The 19587-nt window shown below is 41.8% G+C and overlaps 1 protein-coding gene across 1 annotated transcript in view; it reads left to right on the forward strand.

The window, feature by feature from the left end:
* Positions 1–19587, forward strand: part of LOC124213370 (serine/threonine-protein kinase 17B) — a 60943-nt gene that overhangs the window by 36062 nt on the left and 5294 nt on the right. Inside the window, exons 2-5 of the mRNA XM_046614665.2 lie at positions 9908–10120; positions 10586–10724; positions 18608–18734; positions 18835–19063. Coding sequence (XP_046470621.1) covers positions 9908–10120; positions 10586–10724; positions 18608–18734; positions 18835–19063 — 708 coding nt within the window. The remainder of the gene's footprint in view (positions 1–9907; positions 10121–10585; positions 10725–18607; positions 18735–18834; positions 19064–19587) is intronic.

Consider the following 19587-nt stretch of genomic DNA (forward strand, 5'->3'; position numbering starts at 1 on the left):
GCGGATAGGTTGGTTCTTATATATTAACATCGTGTATGTCTTCAACCGATTCAGCATGTCTCGTACTGCATCATTTTTTTTTTTTCAAACTTTTTTAATTGTTTATTAATGTTTTTTATTCTTATTTTTTACGACCGCTGGACCGGTTTCTCCATTTTCCCCGTATCTTTCCGTTTCCTCAATTTATTTGTACTTTTCCAATTGCAATTGCAGATCAGGGAATGCTCGTATCTGTTCAATAAGCACAGTGTCTATCCGTCTGTTATACCAAGTCGCGAAACTTTCACGCGAGCTCCGTCGAGTCGATACTACTTCTATTTCTCCGCTTCCACCTATATTCTACTTCCATAAATTCTTTACTCGTATTTTGTATTCCGCACTTACGCCAAATGCGAACAATTTGAAAAATGTATTCCAGTCTCGAAACGTGGTCATCGTTACTTCGTGTACGTGCGAAAAAAGGCATCAAATTTTGATTGAAGAAAAATAAAATAATTCTTCTTTATTTCCGTCGAATAATTTTATGGTTTCGTTATTCATTTTCCGCGATTCGCGGTTTTATTAGATCGACGAGAGTGGTCTGCACTCCGGACTGCAGCGACAGCTTTCGACCTCTGCTAAATGCGCCGATCGTTGCCTCGTCGTCGCCACGCCGTGCCGGTGATATTTTCTTGCAGAAATGTAAACAGAGAAACGAACTGACGGCTCTGCTGCAGCGGTTCGAATAGCTTTCGCAAATAAAATACAGAATACAGAGACCGAATAACTCGGCGGTATTATATGTAAAATATAAATATATATATATATATATGCGTGTGCATGCCTATACCTCTCCTTCCACACGCATGCATATAACGCACGCGACTAAGTGCACGGAGTAAATTTATATCTTACACATCGCGGCAGCGATCCAGATCCGGTTGCAGAATACTAATAGACGGGATATTTATAACAGAGAAGTTTGAATCGTTTAAAATTGATCCAATTGCGGAATACACGATTTTTGTATCGTATAATTTTAATTTTCTTATATTCTCAATAATGTAGCCACTCGATCGATTTTATTTTTACTCTGTTCCGTCTTGCTTTCTACTGCTTTTACAGTCTATGCAAAAATCTGTATGCGGTTTGGGAAAGCTTGATGTATTTTATCAACATTTTTCCGTTTCTTAACCTTATTTGTCTGTCTTTGTTTTCCGGTTCTTGAGATATTTCCTGTCACTTGCGTACTGCGGCTAGAAATCCATTAGAACGTATAAATAATATCACAATTCCAGCGATATAAACGAGGGGAATCGAAAACCGTATACCGGAGACAAAGGAATTATACTTTTTGTCCGAATGAACGTGACGACTTGTCATAGAGAGACGTTGAAAATGTTCAATAAACATACACGCAAGCAAGCAAGTGTAAAAAGGAGAAAAGATAAATTGATCGAAAATGAACGAGCGTAGGTACTTACGCGACAAACGAAATATCGTAAATATAATTTCATCACTTTATTATAGTGCGAACAACGAACGACGAAGACGAATTAACGTACCGTGCTGCCACACACACGCACACACGACACGGCATGAAATAACGTGTACGTGGGCTAAATTTAAATGATTACATCGTTAATAAGCGCGAGAATGAAATTATCTCGCGTTGATGCGTCTCTGCGTTTAATTAAGTATATAATACCATACGGTATATACGTCGGTATGTTTATACGTACATATGTATAAAGGGGAAACGAAATTGAGTATTTTTGTTTACACATTTTTAACGCTGACTCCGTAATTTCGGTAATTTTTCGCGGTGCGTGATTTCGTTTTTTTTTTTTTTTTTATTTCAACGGTAATCGAATTTACCTTTAACAATATCTCAATCAATCTCAAGTCAATTGTGTATTAGCAAAGTGCGAATTGTTACGTTAATCCTCGTACGTAGCGCATGTTACGCACGAACAGTTCCTCCGCAACATTCCGTTCGTTTTCGCTGCTTCGACTTGCAGAGTTTTCAAAACGTCATATTATTCGCATATTCCGTGCTCACGTATTATAACGATAAATTCTTATCACCCCGGCAGCAATGAGAGGAAGGAAAATAAAACAACAACAGGGAAAAAAACAGCGAAAGAACAATATTTTTAGAGAAAGAATTCCAAAGGTTATTCAGGTTATTCACCCTGTTTCAAGGTTTCGCGGTACGTGCATACGTGTAATAATGTTATGTTGTATACATCGTATAAATTATAAAACCAAATTGCAGTACCAGTCGCATTCTTTTTTTTCTCGGCATTCTGTTTATTCGGATTTGATTAATGAATTGGGAAGATAGAGAGATTCGCGGAAACATCCGATCCACATGCATGCAACGCAAACATCAGCAAAATTTATGACTCGCCACGCCGCACATCCGGTGTAAAATACGTTTGAATCAGCTGTTCGGATATCAACCACCATCCACCACCACGGACGATGTAGCAACAGAATTTATTCGTTAAGTAATTACTAATTGTTGTTTTCTTTGAAATTTACCACGTCATGCAATACTCTGTCTAGAAAACTTGAATTGAACCGAAGGAAAAATAGTAAAGTACCGCGAATAATGCCACGATCGTATAATTATTATGTATAATATAGAGGTAACACGGTGTGGTAAAAAACGTGGCAATCTTTCGATCTCAGGAAGTCATACGAAATGATGTTATTCGATTTAGAAAACAGAAATTGCGGCAGCGATTCGGCAAATTGAACGATAGGCTCGTTGTTGTAGGAATACCTTTGAGAGTGGCAGACGTAGCAAAAGTGGCCTACCGAAACGGCGTGCATAATTGCTAGGTGGAGGTAGAAGGCAGGCAGAGGTGTACGAGTCAACGACCCTCGAATTGAACTCAACAACTCAGGGCGGCGAAAAACTCGGCAGGCAGGCTAAAACGCGGAGCCAAGGATCCCTCGACGGATAATCAGAACGGCGAGATCGGTGGAGATTATCCTACGTAACGAGGACCTCGACGACTACAAATTGCCTAGAGTTTGTCGACGTGCGTTATAACAGTGAAATTATATCCCGACATTGAATGAACCCCGCGAATCCCGCGCGTAACGCTCATTAAGAAACTCCGGCGACAACTCGAGGTTCTTCTTTATCTCTCGTTCTCTTCTTTTTGCGGATATATGCTTAGTTTCGCAGTTCGATGTGTTTTTTTTTCTGTTTTTTTTTTTTTTTTTAACGCAACTTTTGCGTTGGCAAAATTTTTGTCCTAGACTTACTTGAGGATTGTATTTTTGTAATATTATCATACGTTTCATAAGAATCAAATTAATCAGTGGGAATTTGATCGCCTGCAGGTATCGTTAATTTCAATCAATATTCTGCAACTCACGGCCTTTGATTCGTTCATCTAAGCGTCTTGGATGAATTTTTCTCTTCCACTACTTTTACATAAGAAGATATATACACGTGAGAGATGAAATTCGTTCGTGCATGGTTTTGAAAGTTTTCCAAACCGTAGTTATAAATTTCTCTCGATTGAAGAAACAGGTGTAGTAAACATTTCACCGGGATATAAACTCTACACAGTATTATATACATTACACACCTATGCCTGAATAGTACAAAGATCAAGATTGAGAATAAATGGAAAAACAGATAGAAAATAATAAAAGACAAGCGTCAACGATTGTTTGTCTCTTTTATCCCGTTGATGAAAATACGAGACTGCAAAGACGCGTCCGTCTTAATTAACGCGTCGCGTGAAAATTTTCCCGCGAGAGCATTGATCCGCGCATATTTTCCAACCGCATCTCGTGTAAGAAGCCGCGCACGATGCTGAAAGGAAGAGCGAGGGTGACGAGGAGGAGGCAAAGGTCGCGGAAGATCCTACAGCGATAGTCGTATACGAAACGAAACGGCTCGTCGCTACACCTGCACGTGCTTCCGCCCTCGAACTGCGCCTATCCATCCGGTCTGACTTCTATGCCCGTATAAATACCGCGCGTAGCGAGCTTATTGATGCGTCGCGTCGTAAGCGAGGCACGATGATCTACGCCAGCTGACGGAGGCCTTGGAGGAGGCGGAGGCGGAGGCGGAGGTGGAGGTGTTCCAAGATACGTACGTTACAGGTTTGCACACCTAACCCGTGGCTATTATACGCGACGGTATTTCCCTCCCGCCTCGAATCTCGCGGAGAAAGTGCGCGGTATAGATTTATACGGATACCTGCACTGCGGCTGCTTTCTACGGCATCTATCGTCGCAACGACGACGAACGCTCGACGAGTCGCGCGAGAACCGACGGAAGATCGACTTTTAAGCCGCTGTTAGAACCTAAGTGTTGTTTTGACTTTTTAGAGATATCGAGACGAGAGAATTCGTAAACTCAAACCGCGAAGCAGTAGGAAATCGAACATTTTTTTAGCGACATATTTCTTCTTTTTTTTTTTCTCAAAGCGTCGGAGGAAAAAAATGCGGTGAAAAATTGGCGAACATGGTTTTACAAACTTTGGGAAATGACGGTGGCGAGATAAAGAGGTGCGAGTCTAATCAAAGTCTCGTTGAATATTTTCCGAAATTTTTCTCACGGATTCTAACGATCTTAAATTGAGTTGAGAGAAGAATCCTGGGAAATGGATAAAGGTGCATGATAACGAAACGCGATGATACAACGTGCATGAATGCAGCGCTGCGCGTAAGGCCACCGTAAATAGCTGAAAGAAATTCCGGGCAAAATAGCCATAAAAGTGGATTCCCGCGCTCGTAAGAAGAGAGGAGAGAGGAGAGAGGTGGCCTCCTCGGCCAGCAGCGGCCTTAGCTACGATTCGCTCTCTTATTCCTATGCCCATGAACAAAGGAACGTAACAATCGCGCGTTACCTCATCAAAACGCAACAACGCAACGGTTACGATCGTTTCTGCAGGCGGAGAGCACCGGCAGAAGTCTCGTGGTGCGTAAAATTGTTTCTGCGTTATTGTACACCATAGCTCTGACCGCAAGCAGCTGAGCGAGCTAAGCTGGAGAAAATGCTCATGGTAGAAAAAAAAAAAAAAAAAAAAAACGATCCCCCATCTGATAGTAGCGGGGGAGGATTTTAATCCTCTTTTTTTTCTTCTTCGGATCTTCCCAGAAATATATATATATGGCGATGATTTCTCTACCGATCGCCGCCGATTTCCGGTGGTCGAATCGTATCGCTGAAAACCTCGAGGCTCTTTGCCTGCATCGGCGTTACATTTTTGTTTGACTGTTTTTTTTTTTTTTTTTTTTTTTTTTTCTGCAACGTTTTTCAACTTTTTTCACGGTCATTGGCGAACATCGCCGACGAGCTTCGGTACCCTCGCTCTGCAATGGATCGGCAAAATCAAGGGGATATTGAGAAGCCGGTATGAGAGGGGAACTTTTTGCCGGTATAACGCCGGGAGAAATAACAGAGTAACTAAATATAAATAAACTAATTGCCGGAGATCCTGACCGCGCGGTTTATACACGGATTCATGGCTTCGTTCTTCCCTTGGCTTCTACTTTTCTCACCGCCTGCCCTCCAGGCGATCGGTAATTAACATATCGTTTATCAGTTATTACCATTCTCATTCGCCACTCATCGCCGAGAACGTCGAGCTTCAGAAATTGTTCGATCCATGCCGAGGATCCGTCAGGATCTTCGTGTCTAATTATCCTTCAATGTTACCCAACGATGTAAGGGATCTTTGCTAACCTCCAAACGTCCTTAGACCGCGAAAGTATATCACTTCCAAGCACCTTGTCTTCCACTCGTCGGTGTGCAGAATCCGCCTTCTTTGTGCTCAGGTGTATTCATCCATTCGAGTGGTCAACAATTTTTCACATACGCACGAATGCGGAACGATCATATCGTGTTATTATCGATCAAACTGTGTACCAGTCACGACGATATTCGTTCTCCATTCTTGTGCACCTCGTACTCATCCACGTTTAGCCCACGATGATGATTGAATTTGAAAAATTTCCTCCCGTAAAAACAAGTGTTTTACCTCAAGTTGGGTGGGCGGCCGAAAACTTGACCAATCGAAACCAAAAATAGCAGCAGTTGTACAGACGACGATGATTCGGCGAATGTTCGATCGTCACACAGCGCCCGGAGGCTTGACAATCGTCGACGATGAGTGTGCCCACGTCAATGATTATCTTGTAGTATCTCGACGGAATTCCTGTCATACCTACGTACAGCCTCATTGATCGTCTAAAGTTTACGGACATTATTAAACGACTCGTAATCAGAGTCTGGCCGACCTTATGGAAAACAATTCGGTTCCTCGGTTATGGTCGGAATGAAGCTTCCAAGTTGGTTATACCTACGTATCTACAGGCTTTTGAAGCGGTAGAAGAAATCGGATTACGATTGGTCTCGAATCCTGAAAGATGAAGCGATTGTCACGGACTTGGTAGACATTTCCTGATCTTTTTATCTAACCAATGTGGACAACAACGAAGCAGAGAAATGTGGAGATTGAGAAAATATTTGAAGGAATTGATCGTCTTTCCACATCTCTGTGAAACACTCCGCAGACGTGACTAGCTGACATTACGATCTTTCTCTCTCTCTCTCTCTCTCTCTCTCTCTCTCTCTCTTTACTCACCGGTTTTAACGGTGAGCTGTGACCCTGTTGATACCCAACCGATATTGACCTTTGCCGCGGTACAAGTCAGTCCAAGCATCCGCTGAAACGCGGTTGTTGAATTACAAACATGCCCAAGTAGCCGGTTAACCGCGTTTCTTGTTGACTCTTTGGAAATGATTGCAGTGAGAGGGTAAACAGGCGATTAAACTCCCTAAGCGACCCTTTAGCGCTCAGTTTATCGATCGATTAGCCAACCATCGGAGTGGAACGAGATGGAGATGGAGATGGAGATGGAGGAGAAATACGGCGCTACCTTTCGACCGAGTTTACAAACGATGAAAGTTCAGCTGTGCCGCGGTGCTCCATGCAGGCGTACAAAGAGACCCAATCCTCTCTTTCTCATGCTCTGGAGGACTTTGCATGTGCGGTGGTGCAGCGCGGCTCTCGACTTGCCGCTGCTGGTGCTGCGACGACGAGGGGGTCAAAGACAAGTCGATTGCATTTGCGGTTCGCAATCTTCTAGTCTCTGCACGGATATGGAAACGTGGGAGTTTGACCTCGGACGTCGAGAATTTCTGACGGTAGTCGATTCCCCTCGTCGAGTACGTTCGAACCACCGTCAACTTTTGCTATTCATCCTCCATTTCTTCCACAAACTCACAAATTCCTCGAATTTGTTCCTTCAACTATGTACCTTTTCGCGCGACCTCTCATCACCTCAATCGTTGTATTCTCTCGAGTACCTACTGTGCTTACGAGAAAAGCTCAACAGACCTAGGTACGTACCGTTCTCAAGATGTTGCTATCACGGAATTATCGATTGTAACAATTGACGTTCGATAAATGAAATTCAAGACCATTTCGCCGCGTTGACGATGTTCCGTTGTATACCTTGGTCCACGTGACGCGTTACGCAGTACCATTATACTCAACGCGTGCGACGAGGAATGAGGTCGTCGATAATGCATAGAGAGCTGTCAAACCGAACCCTGGTTATATCTCTTTAACAACCCGTAATTAGAACGTAGATAACTACTTCACCGCGTCGAATAGACCCCGGCCCACGCCTTCGGCCTCCTTCTCTCCTCTCCTCTCCTCTCTTCACTCACTCGATTTTCCTCTCGGTAAGTCCGGTCTTGAATCGGGCGTTCGCCAACCCGGTTGTCGGCGCCTCTCATCGTCGGCGACAAGGAACACGATCGTCGGTCGATTCTTCTTTCTTGTTCTTCTCGTTGGTCCGAGGCGACATTAAGCGATCAGAAATTCCCCTCGGCAGCTGTAATTGAATGTTGTAACGAATTACCGAGACGTCGTGTAACGATTCCTTTTCTCTTCACTCTTTGATCCGCGACTAAATTCATAAGAAAATAAACTAATTCGCGATGATACAAGGGTACGCCGATATACGTACCTTATACAGTGTCCGGCGTGCCCTTGGGTCTTGTTGGGAGTACAATGAGGAAACGGAACCGCTCCACTCCGATACGTATAACCTTTGGTCGAGCGGAGAGAAGAGAGATTCGATCGCGATCCTAGGCTAGCTGGTTAAGCTAAATCTCGTTGCGGGATTGAAGGAGGTACCGTTAGATCGTGTCGGGAGGATGACCTTAAACCTTAAACCCCTCGCGTTCGGAAGGAGAGGATGAGGCATTATTATGTACCGATGGTACGTTGCATGATCGGTGTCAAATGGCGCGGGCCTTGACCAGCTCAACATCGTTCCTGGGGATAATTTATAAATCGCAGAAGTACTTATCCGTACCTCTGGAACTGCATCTGCGGAAACAACGGGATAAAGAAACGAATATGAAACTCGATGCCGATTTTTTTTATTCTTCTCCGATCCTCGCCAATATCGCCCTGTCAAACTCTAGTCTCTCTCTCTCTCTCTCTCTCTCTCTCTCTATGATTGGCAGCGGCCGTAGAATAGGAAACTCCATAGCGTGGACAAATTATAAATTATCTGGTTCTCGTCTATCCACTGTTGTTCTACTTCTCATTGTATCTCTATCTTCGTTTTATTATGTTTTACGTTTATTCTCATTGTTATTCTTAATTTTATTACTACTTTTAATTTATTTTATATATCTTCCTGTACTACCTATTCTTATCCTGCATCTATCAAATTGTGCACTATTATTTTATTCCTATCGTCGGTTCTTTAAATTGTAAACCATCATTATTTTCATTGATTATCAACTCTGAATTGTATATTTATTATTAGTTAACTATTTATTTATTTTATCTGCCTGGTTCATAGTTAGTAATATATCCTTTTTATTATATTACACTTCTGTTATGTTGCATTATTATCACTAGATCTATTGTAAAATCCTGATCTTGTATCTTATGTTACTTGCCTTAAAACCCAAGTGGGTCATGGCATAAATAAACGCGATCTATCTATCTATCTATCTCTTTCTCTCTCACACACATTTCGATCTGCCTCAAATTACGCTCCGGTATGCGGATGCTGCCCGGTGGCTATTCTCTTAGCTGTAAATGCTAAACAATAACCTACGAGCTGCGATGGCCGATTATGTATGTACCGTTTCTGTCTTAAATACTTTGGAATCTTCTTCTTTCTGGTTTTGCGATTTATATCGTATTTTTGTGAACTCTACTGTCACTTTTTTTGCTAATTAACATCAGATATAACCTGAAATTTCTGCGTTTTATTACAGGTATTGTCATAATAATGCAAACGGGGTGGGGAGGGGTAAAGCAATCAGCCAATAAAAATCAATCCAATTTCTCTTTACCGTACGTTTCGCTTGCGCAATAGATCGACGTATATATACGCATGTTGCGTATCGTTGTAGCTTATTATTAACGTATATCTATAGTCCAGATGCTTTCACTGGATTCAACGTACTGTACCTATCGCCCTCTGGGTTAATAGATTTTCCCCTACACCGTTGAACAAACAAAAGAACGATCTAATCGGTATGTTCGTTCAATTTAATTATCCCTTATCTCAGGACGCGGATGTTGTAGAATAAAGTGGAATATCGAGCGGCATTGAAAATGGATGAACAATTCAGAAGCTCTGCTGAAATTATTTGCTCTGTTTTTCTCGATGCTAGAATATGCTTACACGTCTTATCGTCGTGCGATGATAACGAGGAATCGAGAATCATACTGATTATCCAGATGACTGATCGATTGAAATTTTCTTTATTTATATCTGAATTTTTATACCGACAGGAGCCGTGAACGTGGTTGTGTGTATTTTTTATTTTCACGCAAATAAACAGACGAATGCAACGAATGACGCTAATTTTATTTTATCTCTTCTTTTCTGTTTGTTTTCGGTTACACAGTGGAAAGTACGCGGCGGTAAAAAGATGCCGGGAGAAGTCAAGCGGCAGACAATGGGCGGCAAAATTCCTCAAGAAGAGACGAAGGGCGCAGGAACTTCGCGCCGAAGCACTTCACGAAGTCGCGGTGCTGGACGCCGCAGCAACATGTTCCCGCCTCGTTTCCCTCCACCAAGTCTTCGAGACGAAGACTGAAATGGTCCTAGTCCTCGAGTTGTAAGTACAAACCTGCGATCAGGAACTCTGGAAATCGCGAGGCTGAAGTTGGTTACTAAACGTTACCCTAACGATTACATCCCGAGAAGATTTGGCATTATTATCGGACAATTTTAGGATGACTTTTAAGGAGTTGGCTGTTCAGAATCAGTGTATATATTTTGTTCATAATGGTTTGATAAATTTTGGAAAGTCGCAAAGGTGGGAGAATTAACGATTTTTCCTAAACATGCATCGTTCCAGTAACGTTACTAACTTCATCCTCGTTGGAAGTCTCGATTTTAAACCACAATAGCCAAAGCTCTCAACCATAGAAATTGTTCACTTTTAGTATGCAACTTTTCTTCTTCTTCTTCTTCCCTTTCCCTTTTTTTAGCTTTGGAAAGTTGACAAAGTACCTATCCTTTGTTTCCTGTCATTTTTCGTCAGTTATTCAAGACATCGGTTTCCATTTCGAATTTTCAGCGCGCCGGGTGGCGAGCTTCAGATGATCCTGGACAAAGACGAAGTGCCAGAGGAGAGACAAGTAGCCAGACTGATGAAGCAGATTTTAGACGGCATTGCCTTCCTCCATTCCCTGAACGTCGCCCACCTCGACATCAAGGTGAGCTGAAAAATGTCAATCCTGCATTCCGGCGCATCTTCGTCATCGTGCATGCGACAACGTTGATGATTTTCCATCTCCGTATTACGCGAGGTGATAGTTATAAAATTCATACGTCGTCGTGCGCGATTTGTTGTAAATTTTGGCAAACTGGGTGCCGGGCGCGTTTCGGCTTCGTGAAATACCAGAACTCGCGGGTTGGGCGACATTTCTGGCAATGATTGCGAACCTCGCTGGCTCGTTGCGAGGTATTCACAGGTACCGGGGCACTGCCTTAGAGCCACTACCGACTACGGAACCAACGACCCAGATTGTTATGTAAATACGTGGCTAGGCACTGCCAACTGTTATACAGATTAGAACGGATTAGCGCCGAGTCGTGAAGATAGCGAGAAGAGACACTCGCGGGTGTTAAATTATAACCCTCGAAAAACTTTGTTCACTTGTATTAATATTAAACATCGAATTAATCGGATCACGAAGTGCTTTACGGTAATTTCTTTATTCTCTAATCGGTCAGAAATTAATGACAACAAATTCATGGTTTTCACGATTCAATTTCTTTCCACCTTGTTGTTTGGCACGTAAATTTCAATTGGAGACAATTTCAGTTTTAATCTCAGTGAAACGGAATAAAAGCGGAATCTAGAAAGTAAGAATAAGACAATATTGATAAAAATAGAAAGACCTGTAATATTACGATGTCGGACAAGCGCCGGTGTTTACCGATTACGAGGAGCCGGGTAATCGATACCGGCGAATCAAGGTAAGCCGGTTATCGGTGTATGCCTTACGCCTCGATCCGCCGTAATAATATTCATCCTGATAGATAGTCGCGACGTGTATAACGTCCGCTTGACTTGCCTCGCCTCGTTTCACAGTGTGTTATACCTTATACCTTCGTACCTACACGATCCTACGATCCTTGCGAGAGTCTCCTCTCCTAGAACTCTCGGTGGTTTCAGCCTCACCTTGCCTCGCCTTTTGCCTTGCCTCACGCGCGTTCAGATCGTAATCCGCACCGACGACGTTACGTAACCCAATTACCGGCACATTTCGCAAATTGCTATCAACGCGGGCGTATTCAGCTGTCATATATATATATATATATATATATACATACATCATGTACGTGTGTATTATATACCGGTATAACATGATACAAGCTTCTTTACGCGTGTGTATTAAGCAGCAATAGCAGCAGCAGCAGCGGAACGTTTATAATTCATTATTCTGTTTATAATTCATTATCATCGTATCCGAGCTTTTAGCGTATAGTAAAGTTTTTCAAGGATGGAGCAGGTGTACAGTCCGGACGAAAAAGCGTCTAAATGTAAAAAAAAAAAAAAAAGAGGAACTTTGATGCGATTTGAACGATCGTCACTCTGTAGGGAAATGAAAAATAGCAAATATCATTCGGAATTGTAAAACATGCGTAATTGCTTGTATACGTTGTAAAACTTTATAAAGTTTGGTATTGAGATAACCTCGCCGGTATGCCTAACACAAAAGACGGAACTTTGAATCAGAATTGAACTGAACGCTGTAATTATAATACTTGTACACAACAGATGCTTGGAGTAAAATAAACGGGCCTTCTTTGTTTCTACCGATTTTTATTCATTAAGGAATTTGTTTGTTCATTTGCTACATGTACCTTCTTGTTCTCTCGACACCGATCATTTTTCCCTTTCTTTCTTTTTCTCTTTCTTATACCGGCGTAAATGTAACGGCAGATTCGTTTCAACCGCACGTATTATTCCATTGTTTTGTTACACCGCGGATTCTTGATGGTTTCTTCGCGCGTTTCTTAAAACCTTTGCTCACTCCTCCTCATCCTGCAATTGCTGCCGGTTATCCGAATGAATGATGATTCGCAGATTTCAAGCCAAGCGGAAACGCAACGTGATCTTTGATTCTTCTCTTCTCTTCTCTTCCCTTTTTCTTGCCGTTAATTAATTATCTCACGGTGTATAAAACGCGTATAGACATACTTATGTATAGACGTTGTACAACTGTAAATTTTTTTTTTCTATTAAAAACCAGGTCACAATTTTGATTCTCGAAATTATTCTTTCATCTGCGAACAAAACTATACTGACGATACCTTCCTTTTATTGCCTTTATACCCATTGCCGGTATTTTAATATCCCTATAGAAAATCAACTTCTTAAGAATTATACAGGATCGTTGTCTTTCCGAACAACAGTCAAGAATAATATTAATACCGACAATAATATTAGACTAATAAGAGTAGTTACCATTCTGTTCTCTATTGGTACTATTATTGATATTATTATTATTACAATTATAGACACACGCGACGGAAATACGATTGCGGTAACGATAATGGAATAGAAAAAAAAAACTCATACCTGGAAGAAAAAAACTGTATCGAATACATGCATAGATAAGCGTACCTGTATTTATTTCAAGACCGCATGAATTGCTGTTATTAATTTCCCTAGGAAATATCGAGTGTTTAACATTTCCGTACAAACAATTACCGTCATTTATTATACACGCGGTGTACTAGACACAGCTTCGGAGCAAGAAGAATAATATAATCCATAAATGTACGGGTAAAGTTCGCGCGGGTCATCGCATCGTTTCACGTATTATTCGCGTTGGGGAAAGAAGAATTTGAACAAAGGAAAAATAGCCGGTTGGTTATATTCGGTGCCTCTCATGACGCGTTTAGCCTGCGCGGTGTTGCTTTCTTGTTTGGAGTACAAGGGAACGAGTTGATTACAGTTCACGGGAAAGGTCAACATCGGTATAAAAAAGTAACTTCACACTGAGGATAGCCTTTTCGCCTTCGCCTTTGCCTTCGCCTTTGCCTTTGCCTTTGCGGTTGTTTATAGCCGTGTGCAAGCCAACCTAACCTGTTATTATACGATTCCGATTTCCGAGAGCTATTTCGAGTATGTATAACAACAACAACAATAATAATAAATACCTACGATGATATACTCCGACCTAATTATAGATCCTATGAAATTTATTTTTTTCCACTTTCTCTCCCTCTCTCTGTCTCTCTCTCTCTCTCTCTCTCTCCGCGAAACTATTATGAATGGAAAAATGCAGTGGCAAATTTCCTGGCCGAAATCCAACGCGGTTTTTGGCTCTCGCCCATCAACGTCTAACGGGTGACTCGATCATCCGATTTGTTGGATTTTATATAAATTTTTCTCTACCTTAATGTTTTACTATTTGCTTTCATCTTTTACTTATTTTTTTTGTTTTTTTTTTTTTTTGTAGACGAGTTACTTTCAAATGAGAGAATATATCGTACGATCGACCAATTTTTTTTCTCGTTTCACACTCCACGATTCACAAATTTCTTTCGCCTATTTTTTGTTCGACTTGTAATTTGTCGCGTTTTATCCGCTTTCGGGACGCCGCGCGTCGCTCGTTCGATTTGGCCAGCGGTTTCCGCACTGACCAGTGCCAATGTGGCTCTTCTTATTCTCCCGATGTATCTGGTCAACCGCACCGCAGTCACGGGGGGATATTTTTGGTCGAAGAATGCTGTTCGTACGAAAATAGAACTCCCCGCGAGACTCGAGAGGATTAGCGCAAGCCAGTCATAATCTAAACCAACGCTAAATAACGTTTACTCTTCTATTTCTACTCGAGATCGAGTCAACGGTGCAGCTAATTATTCTTGTACACCATTAAACGCGACGTTACGCAACATTCTGTTATACTCGATAACTCGATTTTGCGAACCGCGCGCAGCTCATTTTATTCTAGCAAACGAAATATCTGCAGTAGACAATTAATTTGCAAACAAATCGCAAACTTTGACATATAAAATTTGGTTTTCTCTTTCTCGAAAAAAAAATAGTCGAGCTAAACTTTTGTTTTTTGTTTTTTACTCATGCATATCCTGCTCGTTCTTAATTCAATGCGATACCGTGTGTATGAACACCTTGTACACATGACGAAAAGTTTCCGTCTCTCGCTTAAATCCGGACACCTTTAGGCACTACTAGCGGTGTGTGATTATATATCAATTCGTAGTATATGTGGAACAAACTTTCCCGGAAGCTAAATCGGCGCGAAATTATATTCCCAGAGGTCGTTAATCGATATCATCCCATTAGTCACGTCGAAGTGTAACTCGTAACCTCGTATGAACAACTCCACCGCACTTAACTAGAGCAAAGTGTCCGTACGACGTACGAGAGAGTAAATGATCGAATTTATAGACTCGCGTTACAAGTAAATTGTTCGCAATAAAGCATGCATTTCAACTCACGATTTATTCCTTAAAACGGATATTTTATTTTCTAATATTTTTATCTTCCATCCAATTCGTTTCAGGTATCAGTTAAATCAAACTTTTAACGCGCGTGTGTATATATGTATTATGTATATGTATATCCCAGTAGTCGCCGAATGGAATAACTGCAGAGGCGTTGATGCGTTACAGCGTGCATATTATAAGCGATTGAGTCTTGAATCAGTTCCGCCGGAAGTAGCAATTATATATACCGAGAGACGAACGGATCTTCGTAAAACTTATCCAGGCGAAAAAATTTGAAAACAAATCAAGAAATCGGAGCTATTAGTAATTTCCCTGCTCACGTAGCCTCGTTGGAACAAAATCTGACTCACGCAAAGTCACTAGAAAATTCATAACTTTTCCCAGAGAAAAAGGTGACGTGTTCCTTCAACTAATGTCATCCGCATCAACGTGATCCCGAACCTGAGTTCTTGCTTCTCAATGTTCAAACTAGTCCGTGGTCGTCGTCGAAATCTCTTTAAAAGAAAATAGAACACAATCTGGTTGAAAAATTCTGGGAGTTGGTCGGAAGGTGCGCTGCACCTATCTTTGAAATACCGTATATGCACGCATATGCGTACAATGTATATGTATAGGATGCATACTTGAATGCAGCAGCTTCGCCACTGAATGCACTCGTTGCCCTGGCAACGAACCTCTCCTGAATGAACGCGAGCCCGAGGTCCGGTCATCCACCCCCTCCCGTCGCTCTGTTTCATTCTCGAATCTCTTTTCTCTCCTCTCCTCTCCTCTCCGCTCCTCGATGCTCCTCTTTACTCCTTGTCCTACGCACGTGCGTCGCCTGGCTGCAGCCAGTTTTTTCCTGTTTATTGTGCACCGCTGCACGCGTCGCAGCTTATTCACGTCACACGCATCTCGGTCCGATTACCGCTATCTCCTGCTTGATTTACAAAATGACGACCCGCTGAATATTTGTTGAGAAAAATCGACCGATTCCTGTGCTCTTTGTGCCTCGCATGCAGATACTCCTCGTCTTATTACAGACCCGGCGATGTTCGTTGACCGCATATAACCGTGTTCTCCTTGACTGCGTAAATAATTAATTATATGTGTAGAAGCGTGCATTTCCATTCCTAAATTTTCAGCTTCGCCGTCGGGTCTCGGATTTCTTGGCTTTTTTTTTTACATTCAAGTGTATACCCGCGCAATCCGACAACTCACGTTGTCCGCAAGAAAAGTACGTTGAGCCAGCTCATCGGAGTGTGTCTCGCAACTTGTGGTAACCGACACGCTTCGAGTATGTCCGCAAACGCACTCCGCATCCTTCTTTCCCCCCCTTGCAATGCAAGTTTCCTCGATTATTTTACTTTAGGGTGTTTCTCCGCTGACAATGTCTCGTTATACGTATACCTATATTCCTTATCCTAGTTTTCTCCCCCTTTCTCACTCTCTCTTTATTCATCTCTTTCCCGTCCTTATCCACCAACTTCCGGCTCACCGGCCCCGCAAAGCGGATATTGTACATACAACATCTGCTCTGTAAAGTAGAGTGTGAGTGAAATCACACACACACACACACCTTACTACTTACACACTATCACGTGTATTAATCGTGACGAATTTCATAACGGCAGAATATACCTATAAAGTACAAGAATTGGGACGAACTTTGTTATCAGCGCCAGGTGTAACGTACTTGATCCGAAATACCCGCGACACACTTTACATAGTCTGGGATATTTTTTAAACTTGCACATTATTGTTAATGTATGAGTGGATGGACAGACGTGGTCGAGGAGAATAATCCCGGATTTAAGCTTAATTCGCGTAACGGTTTGTTTTTATCCGTAACGCAGTGGGGGAAGCTTTCGGCTTTTGTGTGTTCGCCTCACCGACGCCTCGGCGTGGGTGGGTGTGCAATGCCTCGAATCTAGCCATTAGCGCGTCCGGTCCTGAAACTCCTCCTCGGCGTCTCGCCTCATGCAGAACCCCGGTCACGTCTTGCTCGTAACTCGATATACAGCGAAATGCAACTCACAAACTGAATCCTCAACTGATTCGAACCTCCTTCAACCTAACTAACCACTTTCGACCATTTCCATCGCTCGCTCTCTTTCTCTCTCTCTCTCTCTCTCTCTCTCTCTCTCTCTGGCCTTCGCGCATCGCGCCGGCATTGTATATTTACACGCGATGTGCGGAAGAACAACTATACTCGTTTTAACATTCAATTAAGATTTTAGAAACGTACAATCGCGTTGAAAAGCATCAAGACAAAAGCGAAGCTTTCGAAAGCTGTATCACTGCGGTGTAATTTGATTGAAAAAGTCGCCGCGGAACGTAATAAAAAAACAAAAAAATTTCAAGCATTGGAAAATTCCCCGATAGAATTATTATCAACGAATATCTGACGAGCGAAACTTGTGGAAGTTTCGGTTAAATATTGAAGAGGGGGGGGGGTACAATTTTTGTTAAAACACGTATCATTTCTGATCACGTACGCGTATTGAACATATCGAGTTCTAATTTTCACGCATTGCTGGTTCGAGAGGAAATATATGCATGTACAGTTTACACATCGACTTTCCATCGCTGCTGCAGCTGCGTGGGTATTACCTCACCGATTTTACGGGAACGCGAGCACCATGCGAAATTGAGCAAAGCTGATAGAGAAATGTATCCAGACGGTTCAGTTTGTTCTAGTTTTTCAGTTTTCAACTCGCGTTTAATTTATAGGAAATAAAATCATGCGTTTCCATCGCGTTCTGACCCTTTTTCTTTATAATATGTACCTCTAACTAATCAGCGATCAACACTAATTAAAATGTTTAATTATTATTTTTTTTTTCCACTCATTCATTCATTACGTAACATACATTCATTCGCTCACATTAGTGAAAATTTCATAATGGATTTTTCAAATTTGTTTTGATTTATTCTCGAACAATAAAAATGCTGACGAACGAGCCAATGATTACAAAATCGTGACTCTTGGAAAGAAAATTTTCTGTTACCAAGGTTTTATTATTGAGTTTCTTTTTTTTTCATACATTCTTTCCCAACACTACTATCTGTATACAAAAAATTTATTTATATTCTTTTCCCCTTCGGTCACTCGTCCGTTTGCGGTTATAAAAGCATTACAATACGTAACGGTGGGCTTCCGGGAGAAAGGAAGATGCACCCTTAATGGGAAGCTTTTTTTTTTTTTTCATTCACATATAATTATTTTTTCCTCCGATCTATTTTCCCTCCCAAAAAGATTTCTTTCAAAGTTCGACGTAAAACGTTTTTGCTCCATTTCGTGTGTTACAAGCCTTCAGAAAAACATATTTGTTTCACTTTAACGCAGTCCCGGGATTTGAAACATCGAGGAGCGTTTCGGTATGCTCTCATTTTCTTTTTTTTTTTTTTTTCCTCAAACGGATCGAAGGCCCGGTTAAAGAACACGAAATACAACTCCGTCATTTTACAGCTCAAAGAGCGTATATAATTTCCTTACCGGTCAGTCTTAATTTCACGGATGTGATGGAAAATTTTTTGCGCAATAAGAATAACAATGATTCTGTAATGAAATCTTTGTTGAAAAATATTCACAACGCTCATAGAATAACGATCAATTTTCTACTTTCAGCCACAAAATTTGGTCCTAACCGGAGAGTTTCCCGAATGCGATGTTAAACTTTGCGACTTTGGTATTTCGAGATACATCAGCCGAGGAGCGGACATCCGAGAGATCCTCGGGACGCCCGATTATGTCGGTGAGTACCTACGACACCGTTTTTGCGGCGACTTGCGATACAAGTATAACGCAAGCTCGAGACTCGAGTGCTAATTTTCGAATTCGATTGATCCCGACAGCTCCGGAAGTCCTCAACTACGAACCGATAAGCCTGGCAACGGACATGTGGTCCGTCGGTGTCCTGCTCTACGTACTTTTGACGGGATGCTCGCCCTTCGGCGGCGACTCGAAGCAGGAAACATTCTGCAACATAAGCCGATGCAGGCTCGACTTTCCTGACGACCTCTTCGAGGATGTTTCGGAGGAAGCACGCGACCTCATGCGCAAGCTCATGGTTAAAGATCCGAGGTGAGTAGCGACGAGACGTCCGCCCATCGAATTCACCACTTCACTTTGAAACGAAAATATTCACTCGAAATGCCTTGATTTGAGTAGCAGAGAAATGCTTCGGGGTTGTTCTTTCAAGATTTCAATTTTTCTCGCAATGTGAAAACGATTTTACAAAATAACGGCAATCGATTTGTTAGAATATTTGACACGTATTTCGTATACTTAACAATTATTTTTACATGCAGTATGTAAATCTCAAAAGAATCGTAAAAAACGAAAATCATTATCGCACACTAAAGCGAACGGGTTAATCAACGATGTAGTCCGTCAGAATGCCTCTGCATTGCACGTATTTTGAAGACGTGTATAAATTTTTGCGGATAGTCGAGTTTAACTATCAACCTTGAAACGTGTAAACGCTCGCGTGATGAATAAATGAAAATGTAAACGTCTTTTATGCGGGATAGAACGACGACGACGATGTCGACGATGTATATTCAATACCATCGAATTAACATATATATATATTCTTGAAAATCGTC

The sequence above is a fragment of the Neodiprion pinetum genome, chromosome 2, assembly GCF_021155775.2.
Source record: "Neodiprion pinetum isolate iyNeoPine1 chromosome 2, iyNeoPine1.2, whole genome shotgun sequence".
Classification (NCBI taxonomy): Eukaryota; Metazoa; Arthropoda; class Insecta; order Hymenoptera; family Diprionidae; genus Neodiprion; species Neodiprion pinetum.